The sequence below is a fragment of the Gossypium arboreum genome, chromosome 10 (assembly GCF_025698485.1).
Source record: "Gossypium arboreum isolate Shixiya-1 chromosome 10, ASM2569848v2, whole genome shotgun sequence".
Lineage (NCBI taxonomy): Eukaryota > Viridiplantae > Streptophyta > Magnoliopsida > Malvales > Malvaceae > Gossypium > Gossypium arboreum.
Genome location: NC_069079.1, coordinates 128,907,053 through 128,930,999, shown reverse-complemented (window position 1 = coordinate 128,930,999; position 23,947 = coordinate 128,907,053). Strand labels below are relative to the sequence as shown.

Below are 23,947 nucleotides of genomic sequence, written 5' to 3'. Positions count from 1 at the left end.
TTTATCTTTTAGGGACTAAATTGGAGGAAAGAGGAAGTTTAAGGGTAAAAAGTGTCAATTTGAAGATATAATAGGCCAACATGCAAAGAGGGAGAGAAGTGGTGCCAAAAATGCAAACATGGAAGACCCAAGGACTGAAATGCAAAAGAAGAGATTTTATAGCACAAGACTCTATTTTTATTTCAATTATATTAGGATAATTATTAAGGATTTTATTTAGATTTAATTTTAGGATTTATTTTCATTTATCTTTATTTATCTTTAATTATTTATTATTTATCTTTTAGAATTTCATTAGGAATAGACTCGGTTTTCTAGTGCTATAAATAGGGGATGGAGTGGCACATATTTGACTTTTTTTTTCTGTAAACACTCCCTCTCCAAAAACTCTATCTTTTTGTTCTCTCTATATTTTCTTCAATAAAAATCCTATTTATATTATATTTATTTCTTTCCCAAAAATCATGAGCCACTAAACTAATCTAGTCGAAGGTTGTTAAAATTCCCCAAAAAAGGTTCTTGAGGCTTAGAATCCACGCTTAGCATTCTCAACAGGGTATTCATCGCTTCTCTGCATTACGGGGCTAACGCTTCTATCCATGTCCCTTAATAGGTGACATTTTCAACTTGTGCAAGGAACGACCGCTTTGTACGTTTTGGAAAGGTTGTACAGCCGGTTCGTTGGCTTTCTGCGTCAGAGGTTGGCGAATCCAAGAGACAAAACGGCGTGGTATTCGTCATTGGGAAGAGGTGATCTAGCAGAAGATAGTCCCACAAAAGCAATTATTTGCTAGAGTCAGGCTCCGCCAAATTATAAGTCCAAATCCTTGGAGCTGGTGGTCGTAGGCGTCCTTTTCCAGTATAACTAGCTTATCTTGCTTGAAAATGGTTACTTAAAAGCCAAAGATTGAACCCAAAGCAGAACGAGACAACCGGAGGTTGGAATCTCGTCACATAAGAAACTTTCTCTTTTCCCAACTCTATTTATTTTTATATTCCTCTTTTTAATTTCTGTAATTTATTTAATTTTGCAATTTCAATTCACTTTAAATTCTATTTTTATTTTTCCATATTCTTAATTCTTTTTTTTATTTTTCAGGAACGCAAGTTTTCTTGGCTAAGAAATGTCCAGGATTTCAAGAAACGAGCATTCGTACAATCCGGTCCCTGAGGATTCGACCCTACTTCCCCTTTACTGTTATTTTTACTATTTTACAGGGAATAGGATATTTTTGGTGCTTTCAATGACACATCAAGTACCTTATTCAAATATTGCTTCTGAGACAAGCTAACTCTGCCATGAGCTCTTTCTCTACATATTTCCATGCCAAGAATCTTCTTAGCTTCACTTAGATCTTTCATCTCAAACTCAAGGTTGAGTTGAGTCTTCAATCTCTCAATTTCAACTTTGCTCTTAGATGCTATCAACATATCATCAACATATAAAAGCAAGTATATGAAAATTCCTTCTTGTAGCTTCTGAAAATACACGCAATGATCAAATTTACTTCTTATGTACCTTTGCCCTTTCATGAACTAATCAAATCGCTTGTACCACTACCTCGGAGATTGTTTCAATCCATAAAATAACTTTGTCAGTTTGCAAACCCAATTTTCTTTATCAGCAACCTTGAATCCATCTGGCTAAGTCATATAGATTTCCTCTTCCAAATCACCGTGTAAAAATGCAGTCTTCACATCGAGCTGAACTAGTTCAAGATCATATTGCGCAACCAAAGCTAGCAAAATCCAAATAGACGAATGCTTCACAACTGGGGAAAACACTTCATTGTAGTCTATTCCTTCTTTCTGAGCGTAACCCTTTGCTTCCAATCTAGCCTTGTATCGAATTTCGTTTTTACTAGGAAATCATTCCTTCTTTGCATATACCCATTTGCATCCAATTTGCCTTCTTTCCTTTGGGCAGTGTCACCAACTCCCAAGTCTTATTTTTATGAAGAGACTGCATTGCTTCATTCATAGCTTGCTTCCACTTTACACCATCAGAGTTACTTCTTATTTCTGTGTAAGTAGAAGGAACATCATCATCTGCAATTAAAAGTGCATGGGCCACCATATCATCAAAGCGAGCAGGCTTACGAATCTTTCTTCTTAGCCTCTTATATGGAATTGAAACTTGTTGTTGTAGAAGTTCTTGGGTTGGAACTTCTTCATTATTTGTCCTTCCAATATTAGCTGGATCATCATTAACCTTTTCAAGCTTTACCTACTGCAGAGTACTACTGGTTTCGTCATCCTTTTGTGAATCATTGTTCTTTATCATGGTTGATTGATTCATCAAAAATCACATCTCGTCACACCAGAGACGGTATCCTTTTACTCCACCAGTTATACCCAAGAATAATGTTTTTTTTGCTCCTGGGTCTAACTTAGTTTCTTTTACATGATAATATGCAGTGGAACCAAAAACATGTAAAGAATCACAATTAGTAGTAGGTTTACCAGTCCACATCTCTATAGGAGTTTTTCCATTTATTGCAGCTGATGGCAAATGGTTAATTAGATGGAACGCATATGTAACTACCTCAGCCCAAAATTCCATGCCCAATCTAGCATTGGACAACATACATCGAACTTTCTCTAGTATAGTCTGATTCATATGTTCTGCCACCCCATTCTGCTGTGGTGTATCCCGAACAGTGAAGTGTCACACAATGCCCTTATCTTGACGTACTTGTAGAAATGGATCATTCTTGTACTTCGTACCATTATCTGATCGAAGTCGTTTGACATTTAGACCAGTCTGAGTTTCCAGCATCTTCTTCCATTTTAGAAATGCATTCAATACTTCATTTTTTTCTTTTCATTAGATACACTCATACTTTTCCTGAATAATCATCAACAAAAGTAACAAAATAATGCATACCTCCCAAAGAAGCCACCTTGGTAGGCCTTCACACATCACTGTGAACGTAATCCAGAATTTCTTTTGTATTGTGAATTGCTGAGCAAAATTTTACCCTTGTCTGCTTGCCCAGAACACAATGTTCATAGAATTCCAATTTGCAAGAATTTGCACCTTTCAACAAGCCTTGCTTTACCAAATTCTACAAAGCTTTTTCACCAGCATGTCCCAATCGCATATGCCATAACCTAGTAGCCTCTGAATCTGCATCTTTCATAGAAACTGTTGATGTTGATCCAATAACTGTACTTCTATTTAAATAGTATAGGTTATTCCTTCTTGTGCCTTTCATCACCTTCAATACCTCAGCTACTACCTTTAGTAGTCCATCTCTCAAAGTGATTGTGAGCCCTTTAGATTATAGGAGATGAGATTTTTCTTCAAGCTAGGTACGTAGCGAACATCTGTCAAGACTTGGATTGAGCCATCGTGATTCTTCAATTAGATTGTACCTACTCCCATTGTCTTACAAGCACTGTCATTATCCATAAAAACAACTCCACCTTTTAGTTCTTTAAGACTAGAAAACCAGTCCCTATTAGGACACATATGGTAATTACATCCCGAATCCAAAATCGACTCATCTGTACAACATGCCATTGCCATACCAACCAAGCTAAAGTTTGACTCCTCATCATGCTCCACTACACATGCATTAGAAATAGCCTTGCCCTTTTTTAACTTAGGGCAATTCTTTTTCCAGTGCCCTTTCTCACGACAAAAAGCACATTCATGTTTGGCAGGTCTCCCTTTGGACTTACTCCTTCTACCAAGTTTGTTGCTGTGCGAACGACCTCTTACTGTTAAGACTTCTGTAGTTGTCTCTCTGTGATCTCTTTTATCTTTCTTTCGAGTCTCAAATCTATACAATGCACTGCAGACTGCATCAAATGTGATCGTATCCTTCCCATGAAACAATATGGTGGTAAGATGATCATATTCATTAGGAGAGAATTCAACAAAAATAATGCCTTGTCTTCATCTTCATATTTCTCATCCAAATTTAGCAATTCTGCTAAAATTTTATTAAATGAGTTCACATGGTCATTCATCGACATACCGGGTGCATACGTGAAGCGACAAAGCTTCTTTTTCATATAAAAACTATTTTCAAGACTTTTCGTTAGAAAATTTTCCTCCAATGTATCCCACAACTTCTTTGCTGATGTCTCCCTCATGACAGAGTACTTCTGCTCTTTGGCCAAACATAGGCGGATTATACCACACGCTTGTCTATTGATCTTGGCCCACTCCTTGTCATCCATCTTGTCAGGTTTTTCTTCAAGGGCTATATCCAGCTCTTGCTGACATAAGACACCCAAGATTCACATTGCCACATACCAAAATTATCGTACCACCAAATTTCTCTACTTCAAATTTTGCATTGGTCACAATAGTCTTTGCTGATGGCAATGCCACTGTCATTTTTCTCCTCAATCTCAACTATTGTATACGTGAACAGTACTGTAAATAGTCGTATTCCCCAAGTACGAATCTAGCTCCGATACCAATTGTTGTGCGGAAGCATGTAAAAGAGTAAAATTATTGTACTAAAAAATCACACTAAGTTCAATTCCTAGGAAAGAGAGGTGGATCACAAAGATCGCTTAAGTACCAGGTCTTTCCTAGCCAAAATATCCTTATATCGTAATTTAATAGCACAATAAATCACTACAATCACACTCACAAAATATACAAAATAAACAACAAAGAACACCAAAATTTTAACGAGGTTCAGCAAATTTTTCCTACGTTCTCGGACTTTACCAAATATATTTCACTCAAAAATACAAGTGAAAATTTACAAATAGGGAGAGAGAACAATGCCTTAGGTAGAGAATAACAAATGTGGGATGATTCAAATGAGAAATGGTTAGGCCTATTTATAGTTGAGGTTTAGGGGTCAACTTGCAAAGTCAATATACAATTAGGGACCAAAAATCTTGCAAATATCTCATGCCAAATCTCAATCCCACTTTTGGTGCCTTAAATCTCAGATTTCTAGTGCCAACATTTTGATACCCATATCTTTGTAATCTTTGACTTTCCAAAGTATAGTTGATTGCTAATAATATCCTTGATTTCTCTGAATTAAATTCGTCCACTCAATACAATCCTATTTTATCTCATTGTCACAATTGTGTCTTCTTAATGATTAATATGATCACTGTCAATTAATGATTATGATAAATTGCTCGTTCGAAAACAAGAAACTTGTGGCTAGAGGTGATCATGGGTCAGGTTGGGTTCGAGTTGGGCCCAACCAAAATTTTAGGCCCGTTGCTATGCTCGGGTTCAACCAAAATTTTTCCCAACCCCAGCTCGGATAAAAATGCTAAAACTCGAGCCCAACCTGCTCGTATTAATTTTTTATATTATTTTATATAAATGTTTAGGAAATATATAATACATCAAAAATACTAAAAATATTAAAACAAACATTTCCCAACAAATTTAAAAAATATGTATACTTAAATAACACTAAGATAAGTGCAACTTAATAGTAACAAAAGTAACAATAAATGCCTCTAAAATAGTAACAAAATTAACAATAAATCAAGTATTATCTAAACAATAACAACAAAATAGTAGCAATGTAATAGTGAAATGGTAGCAAAATAGTGAAAAAAAACAAGAAAACAGTAAAAAATAACAGTTTTTTTTTGCATATTCAGTTGACCCATGCTAGGTTTGGGAAAAAAGGCTTCGCTGAGGCTCGACCCATTTTTTAAACGGGCCTTATTTTTTTCCCAAGCCCATTTTTCTGACCTATATTTTTACCTTAAACCCTTCCACTTTTCGGGCAGGCCTTTCGGATAGGCCACCATAAACAGGTCTACTTGTGGCCACTTTCCATATTTATTAATCGACATAATGCCAATGAGATGATATCATTAATTCTTTAATCAAAATATGAATTTCATTGTTGCTAGTAAAGTCATGCCATACATAAGTCATGTACCCAACATAAAAGTTATCGGCTCAGTCATTTTTGGAATATAAGCCTCCACTTATATCAAAGCACATGAGTTATATACTCATGGTTAGTAATTGAATTAGGATTTAGGTAAGTCACACCATGAACGTCACAAGTGAATTAATTCAAAAATGGATTCAGAACTAATTCAACTTAGGTCCAGCCCAATGTATCATTCTTCCAATTAGAACATCTATGTCTCTACTCATTGATCAACTACTCTAATAGCCAAGCCTAGAAATCTCTTTAATTAGAATTGTAGACGACATGATAATCCTTCTATGTATTTGAATCAAATGCTCACTATGATTCTTTTACAAGATTACAAACTTGTTTAGATTATCTACTGAAGTAAGTTACCTTTCTAGCAAAGTAAACGTTCTTACAATGCCATTTATCATCAGCTTGAACTTAGACAATCAATGAGCTAATGTAAAATTTCACTATTTATGCAAAACATGAAAGATATAAACACAAAAGAAGGCATATAGAGTTTTGTTATTAGCATTGGTCAATTTTTCTTCCTTAATGGTCGATTGAACTTCAAGCTTGAATACTCTTTCATTTTAAGTGTCAATCTTTGGAGGTTCCAACATGTCAACATAGTGCGTCATGCTTTTTTCATTAATGAACTTAGTGTGCCTTCACATGTGCTTTCTAGTAAGCATAGCTTCCATCTTTGAACATAGTAGGATGAGATATAGAAGAACCTTAATTCACAAGCTCTAATACCAATTGAAATTATTAAACCATTGCCGGTGATTAAACTAAGTGCTTAAAAGAAGTGATAAGAAAGTTAGCACTTCTTTGGCATTAAATCTGGATATAGAAAAACAAAATGAACACATAAGGATTGTTTATGCAATTCAATTTGCCTTTGTCTACGGAGCTTAGCTTAATGAAAAATATCCACTCTCTTCAACAGTTACAACAAGTGAATCTAACCTATCACACACCCTATGGTAATTCTCTTCATTTTCAAACCTTAAAGATCAATACTCTCACCACTGAGTTCGCCCCTATGAACTCAGCAAGTAAAACCACTATACATACAGTTTTAGTAACAAATTGCACTCTAAGAAAAGTTCCCCACTTGAACACAATATGTGTTAAAATCTCTCAGTATCATAACTTATACAAGTCTCTTCCTCAAATAAATTTATGCTCGAGACTTTCTTACTTAGAAGATCTATAAAAATCCCATCAAAACACTACTAGAATAATATGTTTACAATATAATAATAATAAATAAAACAAAAGTGGACTCTTGTAAGCTAATCACATAAAGTTTCAATCCAATCCAAATGTCCATGGTGCAAAGGATTGACTCGGGTGAATTGATTCGATCCAATCTTCAATATGAGTTTCCCAAGTAATATGATATTCATTGTTGGGCTAGATGTCTTCCAAATAATCAATACATCTCATTCAAATCGTTCAATAAATTGTCCATACTCAAATATGGAAATTGTCATTAAACAACTTGAGTGCTAGGGAAGTGGGCGGTTCCTGACACTCAATGGCCAGATTCATTTTTTTAATAGATTTGATGAAAATTGATAATTAACCAATAATATTAGCAATTAACGCTCATTAGATAAACCCTAAAAGGAAAATTAAATCACATTCATCATACTATATTTGATAAATTAAATTCAAATTAAATAAATTCACCACTAAATTTATTCTATTAACAAAATAAAAAAATTCTAATATAATAATATTAGCAAGTAACTTTCATCAAATTATCTTCCAAACTTAAATTAAACATTAAAAGTTAATAATGTTATCTTTGGATATGAATAAATATAACTTTTTGTTAAATATAGGTGTACTAGAGTAAACCAAAATAACATAGATATCACCCTAGAAAAAAGTGTCAAATTCTTGTACCTAATGATATATAAGTCAAAATTAAGTATTCAAACATAATTGATTTGAAGCTAATGATTGCTAAAACAATCTCAAAAGTTCATTTAAAATTTTTGAATTTTTTTAAAGTCGGCACTTAGATTTCATTTCAAGCATGGAACTGTGTTAAGCACCATGGTCCAAGTTGAAAGCATATCTACTCACATTACAAAAAGGCAAAATGGGGACAATTTAAATTGTCTCCAAATCCCTAATTATGTTTTTAATCGTCCCAAAACCCCTAAATTTTGTAGTGAACTATGCCATATAAACTAACTTACCTTATTTGTTTACAAATTTTGCTATGAATTATATATATCATATGAAACTGATTTTCCTAAAATTCTAATTTTCCTTGTTTATTTCCAAGTTTATTGGATGGTGGTTAGAGAGCGAAGAGTAAATATTATCTTTTACACGCAAATTAGAGAAAAAGAAAAAAAAAGGAAGATGTAGATGCAGATGCCAGGATTTGCAGTACCAGAAGCTTTGGTGACGGAAATCCTGTCTAAGCTTCCTGTTCAGTCCCTTATTTGTTTCAACTGCATTTGTAAGTATTGGTGTTCTTCTTTTCAAACTCCTCGTTTCATTTCCAAGCATTATCACAACAACCTTAAAAGCAATAACCTTAATCCCGTTCTCAAACGATTTGATGGCAACTCTAATCTCGCTTATTTCTCTCAACTTTCAGTAGAAAAAGATGAAAACTTTTTAGTAAAACAAAACATTAGCCTTCCTTTTTTCATGCACGATTCCCCTTTTGTTTGGAGTGCTCGTCATGGATTATTTTGTTTACATAGTTCTTGCATGAATGGTGAAGAGGTTGCCATTTGGAACCCATCAACTAGAGAATTTAAAATCCTTCCTCCATCCTCAGTCCAACGACCTACTTACCCAGGCCTTACCTGTGACCTTGTTATGTTTGACTGTGGTGCTTTCGAGTTTGATTTTAAAACTGATGACTACAAATTCATACGATTTGTTACTCTTTGTTTTGTTAATAGTGAATGTGGAATTGAAAGTCCTGATGATGTGTCCCAAGTTGAGTTGTATTCTCTTAAATGTAATTCTTGGAAGGAAATTCCATCTCCTAATTATAGACCATTTGATTCAGATTTGAGTAATAATTGCTTAGATGGAATTTGCTCTTGGAAAATAATAATAGGGAACTCTCCTTATGAAAAAGTAATGATTCTTTCATTGGACATGGCTAATGAGAAGTTTTCGGTTTCACCTATCCTTGAATTTGTCGGGTTTTTCTTAAAAACCAATATTGAAGTATTGGTGTTTAATGGATCAGTTGGTGTTCTTGTTTACCCGGTGGAAGGAATTGACAAGTCTTTTGATTTATGGGTTATTAATGGAGGAGTATGGACTAAACAATTCAGTATTGAATCTATTCCTGGAGTTGTCAACCCATTGGGGTTTTGGAAAAATGATGAATTGTTTCTTTTAAACACAAATTATGAAGTAGTCTTGTTTGATCCCTCCACCTAAGAGCTTAAGGTGCTTGGGATCAACACTTACCTGGATCATCATCGCGAGTACGTCTCCCTCTTTTTTTATGTGGAGAGCCTGGTTCCAATCAATGGAATACAAGAGCATAAAGATCATATAATACGTCAACTAGTTGGAAATGCATCAAATAAATATTAAATATAAATAACAATATATATCAAGTAGATACTAAATATGATGATGGATAGGAAACTTGAACATAAATGTGTAAGACCTAATGAGCATTTTTCTCTTGATATGCACTTTATGTAGACTATAGTCACTTGTGAATTCTTAATATTTCTGTTATTGTTTGGATTATATGTTTGAGATGTTATCGTTTTCAACTTTTCAAGCTCTCTTGCTTTCTTTATCAAAGGATTGACTGAGGTAGTCAATTGAAAAACCCTTTTGATGATAATTTTTATTGAAATTAGTTTAATGTATTTAAAATGCTTAAATACAACGAAACATTACATTTGATAATGCAACAATTAGTTTCTTATCGTTTTGTTGGATTTATTCCTTGAACTTTAGCATTTGATACAATATAAGTGATCTTGTTCTTAAAGAAAGTAGCTTTGAACTTTAATATTGCTTCAATAAACAATACTGCTGATATTTGATATCATATTTTCAAAAATTATCTTATAATATCTTATATCTTAGTCCATCAAAATCATCCTTTGTATTTTTCCTGATTTTGGTGTGCCACTGATCTGATTTACGTAACTTTTTTGTAAAACTGATACTTTCAAATTTCAAGTGTTTTGGTTTATCACCATAACATAAATTTGGATATGTTGTTATTGGCTTTTGCAGAGAACTAACAGAAGCAAAGAAAAATAGGAATGAAAGGTATGATTGAATTCATTAACCAAGCAGCTCTTATATACATGCCTTAAGTAACAACCTCAACCAAAATTTAAACTCCTACTACTACTAAGAAGCTAACAATTCTCCCTAGGACTTAGTCTTATTAATAACAAACTTTACAACTCTTGAGACACAAACATTCTCTCCTGACTTAAGTGCTGCAGATGCCTAAGAAACATAAATCAACTAACATAAATTTCTTTTGTAAAAATATCTAACATCTGATCCTCTGATCTAAAATAAAATAGTTTCTTCAATATTTGCTTTTTATGAATTCCTTCTCGACTAGTACAGCTTCAAGAGCTGCCTCTAATTGCTTCCTGACATGCAATTCCATCTTTAGTACATCTAAATCAAAATTCCACAATTCAAAAACATCACCAACAACTCTAGAAAAGTCATGGGAGTGGCCAAATTACCACCCCCTACTCCGAGGTCTTGTGTTGTCACTACACATCGATTAACATCATTTATGATTTGAATAATAGATCTTCTCGCTACCAATAATTCCTTTTCCAACTTGGCATTTTGAGCTGAAAGTCTGATTATCTCACCAACTAAATTCTTAAACTCAACAGTAGTTACAAATGTCAATTCTTTTGCATATGAAACTTCTTCAGTCAATTTTTTTATTTTTAAAACATAACACATTGTTCTCTTCTGAAAGTTGCACCTGATTCAATTTTAGTTTTTCACTCTCGATCTCCTAACATTAAACTTTTTTTCGTAGCTCAAAAGCATGTTTTTTAGATATTTCATGTGCAAAAGATGATAGTTGTCGAAACCCTTTTTATTTTGAAAACAATGGGAATCGACTTTTAAAAAACGAGTGTGGAGTCGCCACTAATCTTTTGATTTAGGTGTGATTGGACCACCTATTAAAATGCTTTATTGAATGGAAAATAAATTTGGTTTAGGTAAAAATAAAAAAACGGGTTCGGGAGTCGGTTACGCATGAGGAAGGGTTAGCACCCTCATTACGCCCAAAAACTGGTACGAAATTGATTTGATGCTGTCTTTAAAAAGTTTTAAAAGAAAATATTCCGAAATTTATAAAAAATTTTTAAATAGCTCAAATTGGTGATCGAAAATCTCTCATTCCAAAGATATGCGGTTTCATACTGTTGTGCGGAAGCGTGTGAAAGAGTAAAATTATTGGACTAAAAAATCACAGTAAGTTCAATTCCCAGGAAAGAGAGGTGGATCACGAGGATCACTTAAGTACCAAGTCTTTCCTAGCCAGAATATCCCTCTATCGTAATTTAATAGCACAATAAATCACTATAATCACACTCACAAAATATGAACAATAAATAGTAAAGAACACCAGAATTTTAACGAGGTTCAGCAAATCTTGCTTACGTCCTCGGGCACTACCAAATATATTTCACTCCAAAACACAAGTGAAACTTTACAAATAGGGAGAGAGAACAATGCCTTAAGTAGAGAATGGCAAATGTGGGATGATGAGAATGAGCAATGGTTGGCCTATTTATAGTTGAGGTTCAAGGGCCACCTTGCAAAGTCCCTATTCACTTAGGGACCAAAAATTGCTATTATCCCATGCCCAACACTAAATAAATATTTGGTGCCCATAACTTTGACCTTTCCAAGGTATGGGTAGGTATGGGAAAGGTATGGGCAAGGTATGGGGTATATTCTAATAATCTCTACCTTGAAGATTTGATTAGGATAATCTTATCTTCACACAATTCATTCTACATTTGACGGCAATACTTGATAGTGCCTTCTTCAACTGTTAAACTTTCAGGATATTGATCAAGTTCAAACAATGTTCGAACTTGGTTGCTGTTACCACCTTGGTCATCATATCTGCGGGATTATCGTAGTCTTGATCATCTTGAAGACAAATTTTCCCTCTTCAATAATTTCCCGCACAAAATGGAATCGACGTCGATATGCTTTTTGTACGTGCATGATAGACTTGATTCTTTGCTAAATGAATAGCACTTTGACTATCACAATACACGTTAATATGCTCTGAACCAACCCCAAGGTTTTAGCCATACCTTGTAACCAAATAGCCTCCTTTACGACCTCTGTTATGACCATGTACTCGGCTACGTGGTTGACAACGCAATCGTAGATCGTAATGTAGACTTCCAACTTATTGGTCCTCCAGCAAGTGTAAACACATAACTGGTGGTTGATCTTCGCTTGTCCAAATCACCGGCATAGTCAGAATCAACGTACCCAATAACACTTTTACCAAGTGTATTATCCTACTTGACCAGTAATCTAACATCTACGGTCTTCTAAATATACCCTAGAATCCATTTCACAGCTTGCCAATGTCCTTTTCCAGGATTATGCATATACCTGCTCACTATACTAATTGCCTGTGAAATGTCGGGTCTTGTACACACCATTGCATACATCAAGCTACCCACTACATTAGAATACAGAACTTGCAACATGTATTCTCGTTCCATATTCGTCGAAGGAGATAGTTGTGTAGAAAGCTTGAAATGAGAAGCCAACGGGGTACTAACAGGTTTTGTTTGCTCGTTCATGCCAAACTGCTGTAGTACCTTCTTCAAATACTGCTTCTGAGACAAGCTAACTTTATCATGAGCTCTATCTCTCCATATTTCCATGCCAAGAATCTTTTTAGCTTCTCCTAGATCTTTCATCTCAAACTCGAGATTCAGTTGAGTCTTCAATCTTTCAATCTCAACTTTGCTCTTAGATGCTATTAGCATATCATCAACATATAAGAGCAAGTATATGAAAGTTCCTTCTTGTAGCTTCGAAAATACACGCAATGATCAAATTTACTTCTTGTGTACCTTTCCCTTTCTGAATCGATCAAATCGCTTGTACCATCGCCTCGGAGATTGCTTCAATCCATAAAGCGACTTTGTCGGTTTGCAAATCAATTTTCTTTTCCAGCAACCTTGAATCCATCTGGTGAGTCATATAGATTTCCTCTTCCAAATCATCGTGTAAAACGCGGTCTTCACATCAAGCTGAACTAGTTCAAGATCATACTGCGCAACCAAGGCTAGCAAAATCCGAATAGACGAATGCTTCACAACTGGAGAAAACACTTCACTGTAGTCTATTCCTTCTTTCTGAGCATAACCCTTTGCTACCAATCTAGCCTTGTATCGAATTTCAATTTTACTAGGAAATCCTTCCTTCTTTGCATATGCCCATTTGCATCCAATTGCCTTCTTTCCCTTGGGTAGTGTCACCAACTCCCAGGTCCTATTTTTATGAAGCGACTGCATTTCTTCATTCATTGCTTGCTTCCACTTTACACTATCAAGGTTACTTATTGCTTCTGTGTAAGTAGAAGGAACATCATCATCTGCAATTGGAAGTGCATAGGCCACTATATCATCAAAGCGAGCAGGCTTACGAATCTCTCTTCTTGGCCTCCTATATGCAATTGAATCTTGTTGCTGTAGAGGTTCTTGGGTAGGAACCTCTTCATCATTTGTCCATTCAATATTAGCTGGATCATCATTAACCTTTTCAAGCTCCACCTGCTGCAAAGTACTACTGGTTTTGTCATCCTTTTGTGAATCCTTGTACTTCAACATGGTTGATTCATCAAAAGTCACATCTCTACGAAAACAATCTTCCTTGTATCAGACACCGAGACGGTATCCTTTTACTCCATCGTTATACCCAAGAATAATGCTTTCTTTGCTCTTGGGTCTAACTTAGATTCTTTACATGATAATATGCGGTGGAACCAAATACATGTAAAGAATCATAATCGAGAGTGATTTACGGTCCAAATCTCCATAGGAGTTTTTCCATTTATTGCAGCTGATGGCAAACGGTTAATTAGATGGCACGCATATGTGACTGCCTCAGCCCAAAATTCCTTGCCCAATCCAGTATTGGACAACATACACCGAACTTTCTCCAGTATAGTCCGATTCATGCGTTCAGCCACCCCATTCTGCTGTGGTGTATCCCGAACAGTGAAGTGTCGCATAATGCTCTCATCTTGACATACTTGTAGAAATGGATCATTTTTGTACTCAGTACCATTATCTGATCGAAGTCGTTTGACCTTTCGACCAATCTGAGTCTCCACCATCTTCTTCCATTTCAGAAATGCATCCAAAACTTCACTTTTTCTTTTCATTAGATACACCCATACTTTTCTTGAATAATCATCAACAAAATTAACAAAATAGTACATACCTCCCAAAGAAGCCACTTTGGTAGGTCCCCACACATCACTGTGAACGTAGTCCAGAATTCCTTTCGTATTGTGAATTGCTGGACCAAATTTTACCCTCTTCTGCTTGACCAGAACACAATGTTCACAGAATTCCATTTTGTTTACATAGTTCTTGCTCGATTGAGTTTGAGGTTGCCATTTGGAACCCATCAACTAGAGAATTTAAAATCCTTCCTCCATCTTCAGTCCAACGCCCTACTTACTCAGGCCTTACTTGTGACTTTGTTAATTTTGACTGCGGTGCTTTCGAGTTTGATTCTAAAACTGATGGCTACAAATTCATACGATTTGTTACTCTTTCTTTTGTTGATAGTGAATGTGAAACTCCAAGTGGTAATGGTATGTCCCAAGTTGAGTTGTATTCTCTTAAATGCGATTCTTGGAAGGAAATTCCATCTCCTAATTATAGACCATTTGATATATATTTGAGTAATAATTACTTGGAATTTTTTTTGGCAAACAACTATAGGGAACACTCCTTATGAAAAAAAATTGATTCTTTCATTTGACATGGCTAATGAGAAGTTTTGGGTTTCACCTATCCCAGAATTTGTCGGGTTTTACCCACAAAATGATATCCTCGAGGTATTGGTGTTTAATGGATCTCTTGGTGTTATTGCTTACACAGTGGAAAGAACTGACACATCTTTTGATTTATGGGTTATGAATGGAGAAGTATGGACTAAACAATTCAGTATTGAACCTATTCCTGGAGTTGTCAGACAATTAGGGTTTTGGAAAAATGGTGAAATGTTTCTTTTAAACACAAATTATGAAGTAGTCTTGTTTGATCCCTCCACCCAAGAACTTAAGGTGCTTGGAATCAATACTTACCTGGATCATCATCGAGAGTACGTCTCTCTTTTTTTATGTTGAGAGCCTGATTCCAATCAATGGAATACAAGAGCATAAGAGTCATATAATACGTCAACTAATTAAAGATGCATCAAATAAATACTGACTGTAATCTTTCCTATTTTATATACATAATTATCATAATGATTTTACAACTTTCCAAGCACTCTTGCTTTTTTTATCAAAGGATTGACTGATGTAGTTAATTGAAAAATCCATTTGATGATAAGTTTTATTGAAATTAGTTTAATATATTTAAAATGCTCATATACAAGTAAACATTACCTTTATAAGTGCTTCCTTTTACATTTGATAATGCAACAATTAGTTTCTTATCAATTAATTATTCTAACAATTGCCCTTCAATTTCTGCAAGACTTCTAGTTGCATATACATCACAAAATATTTAAAAATAATAATAGTAATTTTTTATTAAACCAGAATTAAATACTAAAAGTTAACATTGTTATTTTTGAGTACCAAAATATAAAACTTTTGTTAAATATAGATGTACCAGATTAGACCAAAAATAACATAGGTACACGTCGGAAAAAAGTGTCAAATTCTGGTTCCAAGTGATATATCAAGTGAAAATTAAATATTCAAACACGATTTATTTGAAGATAGAGATTGCTAAAATTCTCAAGTATTCATTTGAAATTTTTGAAAAATTTTAAAGTTAGCAATTAGATTTCATATGTGTTTTCGAGTAAGCATAATTGCCAACCTCTAGCGTAGGAGTACAAGATGTAAAAGGACTTCCCGGAGCTCGAATCTAGCAACACCAAGGATCTCCACCAGCTATGCTAAGTGATAGACTTTTATACCAATTGTTAAAATGAAACAGTTGCTAAGAAATAAGTTATGTTCTTGAAGTAGTGACAAAGGAGTGGGCATGGGTGATAAATTGCTTGTTCGAGAATAAGAAACTTGTGGCTAGAAGTGTTCATGGGTTGGGTCGGGTTCGAGTTGAGTCCAACCAAAATTTTAGGCCCATTGCTATGCTCTAGTTAGGCCCGACATAGGCCTAAAAATTTTCCCAAGCCTGACCCGAAAAAAATGTTAATCCCGGGCCGAGCCCGCTGGTGGTAAATTTTTTATATTATTTTTATATAATTTTTAAATATATATAATACATTAAAAATACAAAAAATATTAAAATAAATCAAAAAATATGTATACTTAACACTAAGATAGGTGCAACTTAACAAGCAAATGCATCTAAAATAGTAACAAAATTAACAATAAAACAAGCGTTATCCGAATAAAAACAACAAAATAGTAGTAACATAGTAGTGAAATTGTAGCAAAATAGTGAAAAAAATAACAAGAAAATAGCAAGAAAACAGTAAAAAATAGCAATTTTTTTGCATATTCGGGCTGGACCAGGCCAAGTTTGGGAAAAAAAGCCTTACCCGATGCCCGACCTATTTTCTAAATAGGCCATATGTTTTTGCCCAAGTCCATTTTTTAGGCTTATATTTTTATTGTTAAACCCTCCCACTTTTCGGGCGGGCCTTCGGGCCGGGTTGGGTGGCCCGACCCATGAACAAGTCTACTCATCGCCACTTTCCATATTTATCAATCCACACAATGTCAATGAGAGGATATAATTAACTCTTTAATCGAGCTATGAATTTCACTGTTGCTAGTAAGTCATGCCATATACAAGTCATGTACCCAACATATCAGTTATCGGTTCGATCATCTTTAGAACATAAGCCTCCACTTATATCAAAGCACATGAGTTATATACGTAGGGTTAGTGGTTAAATTAGGATTTAGATAAGTCACACCATGAATATCATAAGTGAATTAATTCAAAAACGGATTTAGAACTAATTTAGCTTAGGTCCAATCCAATGTATCATTCTTCCAATTAGTACATCTATGTCTCTACTCATTGATCAACTACTCTAATAGTCAAGACTAGCCATCTCCCTAATTAGAATTGTAGACGACATGATAATCCTTTTATGTATTTGAATCAAATGCCTATTTTGATTCTTTTACAAGATTACAAACTCGTTTAAATTATCTACTGAAGTAAGTCATCTTTCTTGGAATGTAAATGTTCTTATAATGTAACTTATCATCAGCTTGAACTTAGACAATCAATGAGCTAATATTTGCTTGTCAAAATTTTGCTATGTATGCAAAACATGAAAGATATAAACACAAAAGATGGCATATAAAGCTTTATTATCAGCATTGGTCAATTTTTCTTCTTTAGTGGTCCACTGAACTTCAAGCTTGGATACTCTTTCATTTTAAGCGTCAATCTTTGGGGGTTCCAACCTGTCAACACAACGCGTCATGCTTTTGCATCAATGAGCTTAATGTATGCCTTCACTTGTGCTTTCTAGTAAGCATAGTTTCCATCTTTGAACATAAGAGGACGAAATATAGAAGAACCTTAAGTCTCAAGCTCTAATACCAATTGAAATTATTAAATCATTGCCAGTGATTAAACTAAGTGCTTGGAAGAAGTGGCAAGAAAGTAGACACTTCTCTGGCATTAAATCTAGAAATAGAAAAACAAAATGAACACACAAGAATTATTTATGTAATTCAATTTCCCTTCGTCTACGGAGCTTAGCTTAATGAAAAATATCCATTCTCTTCAACAGTTACAACAAGTGAATCTAACCTATCACACACCCTATGGTAATTCTCTTCATTTTCAAATCTCGAAGATCAATACTCTCACCACTGAGTTCACCCTTGTGAACTCAACAAGTAAAACCACTATACATACAGTTTTTGTAACAAATTGCACTCTAAGAAAAGTTCCTCACTTGAACACAATATGTGCTAAAAACTCTCAGTATCATAACTTATACAAGTCTCTTCATTAAATAAATTTATGCTTGAGACTTTCTTACATAGAAGATCTATAACAATCCCATTAAAACACTACTACAATAATATGCTTACAATATAATAATGAAAAATAAAACAAAAGTGGACTATTGTAAGCTAATCGCATAAAGTTTCAATCCAATCGAAATATCCATGGTGTAAGGGATTGACTCAGGTGAATTGATTCGATCCAATCTTCAATATGAGTTTCCCAAGTAATATGATATTTATTGCTGGGCTAGATGTCTTCCAAATAATTAGTAAATCTCATTCAAATCGTTCAATAAATTGTCAATACTCAAATATGGAAACTGTCATTAAACAACTTCAGTGCTAGGGAAGTAGGCGATTCCCTGACACTCAATAGCCAGATTCATATTTTTCAATAGATTTTATGAAAATGGATAATTAACCAAAAATATTGCAATTAACGTTCATCAGATAAACCCTAAAAAGAAAATTAAATCACATTAATCAGACTATATTTCACAAATTAAATGCAAATTAAATAAATTCACCACTAAATTTATTCTATTAACAAAATAAATAAAATTTCTAATATAATGATATTTGTAACACCCTGAATTTGGGCCTAGAAGTATTGGGCCTTGAGTGTGGGTTTGTAAGGAGGTTTTATATAGGTGTTTAATTGTGCAATGAAAGGACACAATTAAATGTTTGCTTTAGTGGTTAATGGCTCTGAGAAGTGTTAGAGAAATCTTGGGTTCAAACTTGGGCTTTAGCAAAATTTTGTATTAAGTGAAAAAAAAACACGGATGCTTGGATGAGGGTTTTAAATTATTGTGTTAAATAAATGACACAAAGAAGCTTGTAGTCTAGTGGTTGTGGCGTCATTAAGGTTGTATGGGAGCCTGGATTCAAGCCTTGGCTCTTGCAATTTATTTTGGGTTTTTAAAGGAACACGGACTTTGGCCTTTAGACCTTATAATTAATTGGGGATAAAATATAACACAAAAAGCCTTGTGGCTTAGTGGCAAGTAGCGTGTGGAGCATTTGAGGGAGGCATAGGTTGAATCCCATGGCAAGCAAAGAGCATTTATTTTGCTAACGAGGGACGGCAAGAGTTGGTGTTGAATTTAAACTCTAATGTTGGAGGATCCCACATCGAAGCTAATATAAGAGTGGTTGTGAAGTCGGCTTTAAATAGAGGAACCATGAGAAGAGTAAATGTACCTTTCTTGGTGATCCCTTTCATTGTATGGCATGCTCGTTTGGGTTGGGCGTCGGCTAAGGGTGCCCGAAGTGTGGATTAACTCCAGTCTCCTATCAGGTGTGTATTTCTTACTACTCTAGCTGTAGGATGGCTACTTCGGGACGCGATGGGTAGAAAGGGGTCATGTGGGCCTAATGGGTCTACAGCCCAATTGGATAAGTTATTTGATTGTGTAGTAAATATTGGGCTAGGCTAGGTGAATCTCATATTTGTGGCTAGATTTGGGCTAAAAGGGCCACATGCGTGTGGGCCCATTTCTACGAGAATAGGCTTTAGGCCCATTCGTATTGTTATCCCTGTTTAGAATACTTTAGTTTACTAAAATTACCGAAATACCCTTAGTTTGTAAAAATACTGAAATACCCTCGATTTGTAAATTTACCGAAATACCTTCGACTTGTAAAATTACCAAAGTACCCCGATTCTGAAATTACTAGTTTTACCCTAATTTACATAATTACCGTTTTACCCCTGATTTACATAATTATCGTTTTACCCTCGACTTACAAAATTATCGTTTTACCCCTAATTTACATAATTACCGTTTTACCCTCGATTTACATAATTATCATTTTACCCTCGACTTACAGAATTACCGTTTTACCCTCGATTCTTGAATTCTTGTTTTACCCTTGATTTATAGAATTACTATTTTACCCTTGATTTATAGAATTACTGTTTTACCCTCGATTTACAAAATTACTAAAATACCCTTAGTTTGTAAAATTACCAAAATACCCCTAGTTTGTAAAATTACCAAAATACCATTGGTTTGTGAAATTACCGAAATACCCTCAATTTGTAAAATTACCAAAATACCCCTGATTTACAGAGTTATAGAAATACCCTTGACTTTCTAAAATTATAGAAATACCATTGGTTTACAAAATTCTTGAAATACCTTTGGTTTGTTGATTTACCAAAACACCCTTGTAGGATGAAATGACTAAAATACCCTAAAAGGTAAAAAGACCGTAAAGCCCACAGAGGGTAAAGTGACCGTAATACCCTGTATGGTAAAATGACGAATATGCCCTTATGTTCCGTATGACTGATGTGCTTAGGATTTACATATATTGATATTGGATTAGTTAAGTTTGAGTGACAGGTGGTGGTTATCGTATGCGATTGACTTTGGAAACGTTTCAACTTCAACCCGTAACAGGTGTGTACTAACCCTCGTAATTGCTTAGATTAATATTTGCTGAAAAGCCGAAAGCTTCATATTTTAGTGATTCGGGAATTAATATTTAGATCTATTTTCTACGCACGTTTAAGTTGGATTCACAACGGATATGGGGTAGGAAGGTATTTGGAACGTTCTTCAACGAGTAGATATCTTGGTAAGTATTCGAACCTTCTTTCCATTTGTATCTTGTGGTTTAAGAAAAGTGAAAACCCTCTCGTCGACTAAGGCTAAAAGGGTTTTTGGTGTTATTTGGTTTGTTAGTGCTAGTGAGGATTAAAGGCTACCGATCGAGGAGTGTGTGAAAAGCTTGGATCATCGGAGTGACTAAATCTAGTCATCAACTTCGGCAAAGGTATGAACCCAATGGCCATTGTGGATGGTGGCCGAATGTGTAAGTGATGATAATAGGTTGTTTTCGATTTGGTTTAATAATAACATGGTCTAACCTATAAGTGGTTGATTATAGGAGAAATCGCATAGGAGATCTCGTCAAGGAATATCGCAAATCAGGTGTGTAACGAACCCTTTTCATAGTTTAAAGCGATGAATACCGAAAAGCCGAAATCCGAAATTCGGCATTTCGAGGACTTGTGAGCAATGACGCTCACTAGTTAGTTAGAATCGATGAGATTATGATCGGGAACATTGGAAGCGGTAAGAACGTGATTTTGGCATTCACGGTAAGTTGGGCCTCGAGGGTCGCAATAGGGCCCAATAGGCTTTCGGGCCCATTTGGGTAAAATTGGTAGAAAACGAAAATCATTAAATTGCCCGTTAAGACTATTAACACTATTATGGATATAGGCTAAATGGGCCTAGATGAAAAAATCGGCTAAGTAGGGCCCATTAGGGTTTTAGGCCCAATAACTTCGGTTTAGTTAAAAGTGGGCTAGAAGCGCGGTTTACACAAATGAATAGTTAGTAATCGATGATGAACATGGAACAATCCCTAATTTTTGGTAAAATTACGATATTACCCTTATAATATGAAAATGACCATTTTGCCCCTAGGTAAAAATGACCATTATACCCCTAGGGTTTATATATGAACTTAATGTATGGGATTTTGATAAACATGATATGAATGATATGCACATGACATGTATGATATGCACATGATATGTATGATATGCACATGAGATGTTCATAAATGCACTGGGTTGGGTTTTTATATGGATGGAGGAAGTGCAAAAGGGCTAATGCCCCAGTTATTAAAGGGCTTATGCCCCAGTTATCAAAAGGGCTTATGCCCCAGTTATTAAAGGGCTTATGCCCCAGTGATCAAAAGGGCTTACGCCCCAGTTATTAAAGGGCTTTTGCCCGATTATTAAAAAGAGGCAAGGCCTCAGTTATATGATAAAGTAGCTATGCTGCCAGTGGAGAGTTATGGTGGGGTGGGTCGAGTTAATCCCCACATGGTGTGCTGGTTGGTACGGGTGGAGAGTAGCGGATGGTGGGTTGAGTAGTCTCCCCAAATGGGTTTGCATACATTCATTGGTATTTCATGTGATATTGAAATGGGCCTATGGGCCATACCGTTTACAGTAAAGGCTTTGGCCCAGTAATATGAAATATGAAAAGGCTTCGGCCCAGTGTTATGAAATATGAAATATGAAAAAGGGCTATGGCCCAGTACATGTTTGAGATTGGATTTGGGCTTAGACCCAACAGGCTGTTATTGTTTTGGGCTCTGAAAGGGGCTTGTTGCACACTGAGTTTCCAAACTCACCCCCTTTCCTTAACCTTGCAGGTGAGCCTTAATATGGGGACTTGGGCCGGAGGGGATTCAGAGTAGCCACGGTGATCGCTTTTGGACCTTTAAATAAGCGTTGGTTTTCATTTAACTTCCTTTAATTATTATTTATTTTTGGGTTGTAATAAGGCCATTTTTAACTTTTCTTTTATTTCTTCTCGAGATTATTTTATTCTTAATAACTTTAAAATTGGTTGATAATTATTCAATTGGGCTAGACTTAGGACGTGTTTTCAAAACGATAATTGTTTTTAAAAATATCTCAACGCCACGATTAATTGATTTATCAAAGACGTTCACTTAAACAAATTTAAACTCGATATAACAAAGTGTGGCTATGGTTGTGGGCATGTCTAGGATTGGATCCAATCAAAGAGCTTGGTACTTAAGCAGCCTTCATGGCTCACCTCCTCTGTCTTGGATACCTACCTGGTGCCCAGCTTCCATACACTTGGTTAACTCAACAAAATATATGTTTTTGAAACACTAAAACGGAACGTGGGTTTTCAACTCCAATGTGGCACGTCAGATCCGGCCATAACGTCTAGGCCGGGTTTGGGGTGTTACAATATTAGCAATTAACTTTCATCAAATCAACTTTCAAACCTAAATTAAACACTAAAAGCTAATAGTGTTATCTTTGGATACGAATAGATATAACTTTTTGTCAAATATAGGTGTACTAGAGTAGACCAAAAATAACATAGATATCACCTTAGAAAAAAGTGTCAAATTCTTGTACCAAATAATATATAAGTCAAAATTAAATATTCAAACATAATTGATTTGAAGCTAGAGATTGCTAAAAAATCTCAGGAATTCATTTAAAATTTTTGAATTTTTTAAAAGTCGGCACTTAGATTTCATTTCAAGCATGGAACAATGCCATATAAACTAACTTACCTTGTTTGTTTACAGATTTTGCTATGAATTATATATATCATATGAAACTGATTTGCCTAAAATACTAATTTGCCTTGTTTTTTCCAAGTTTATTGGATGGTGGTTAGAGAGCGAAAAGTAAATATTATTTTTTACACGCAAATTAGAGAGAGAAAAAAGGAAGATGCAGATGCCAAGATTTGAAGTGCCAGAAGCTTTGCTGACGGAAATACTGTCTAAGCTTCCAGTTAAGTCCCTTATTCGTTTCAGCTGCGTTTGTAAGTATTGGTGCTCTTCTTTTCAAACTCCTCCTTTCATTTCCAAGCATTATGACAACAACCTTAAAAAAAATAGCCTTAATCCCGTTATCAAATGATTTGATGGCAACGCCAATCTTACTTATTTCTCTCAACTTTCAGTAGAAAAAGATGAAAGCTTTTTAGTAAAACAAAACATTCACTTTCCTTTTTTTATGCACGATACCCCTATGTTTTGGTGCTCGTTACGGATTATTTTGTTTACATATCTCTTGCATAGATGATACGGAGGTTACCATTCGGAACCCATCAACTAGAGAATTTAAAATCCTTCCTCCATCCTCAGTCCAATGTGCTACTTACCCAGGCCTTACCTGTGCCCATGTTATTTTTGACTGCGGTGCTTTCGAGTTTGATACAGATGACTACAAATTCATACGATTTGTTACTCTTTGTTTTGTTGATAGTGAATGTGGAATTGAAAGTCCTGATTTTTTTTTCTG

At 35.0% G+C, this 23,947-nt stretch overlaps 1 protein-coding gene and 1 long non-coding RNA gene across 2 annotated transcripts; both read left to right on the top strand.

Moving 5' to 3' along the window:
• Nucleotides 1-8,270: 8,270 nt before the first annotated feature.
• Nucleotides 8,271-9,311, top strand: LOC108451601 (F-box protein CPR1-like). The gene has a single exon (XM_017749277.1). The coding sequence runs from the start codon at nt 8,271-8,273 to the stop codon at nt 9,309-9,311; it is 1,041 nt and encodes a 346-aa protein (XP_017604766.1).
• An 11,511-nt stretch (nt 9,312-20,822) lies between these two features.
• Nucleotides 20,823-22,506, top strand: LOC128281478 (uncharacterized). The gene is made up of 3 exons (XR_008271691.1): nt 20,823-20,904; nt 21,019-21,062; nt 22,303-22,506. It is a non-coding gene; the product is annotated as an uncharacterized LOC128281478 (long non-coding RNA).
• The last annotated feature ends 1,441 nt before the right edge of the window (nt 22,507-23,947 follow it).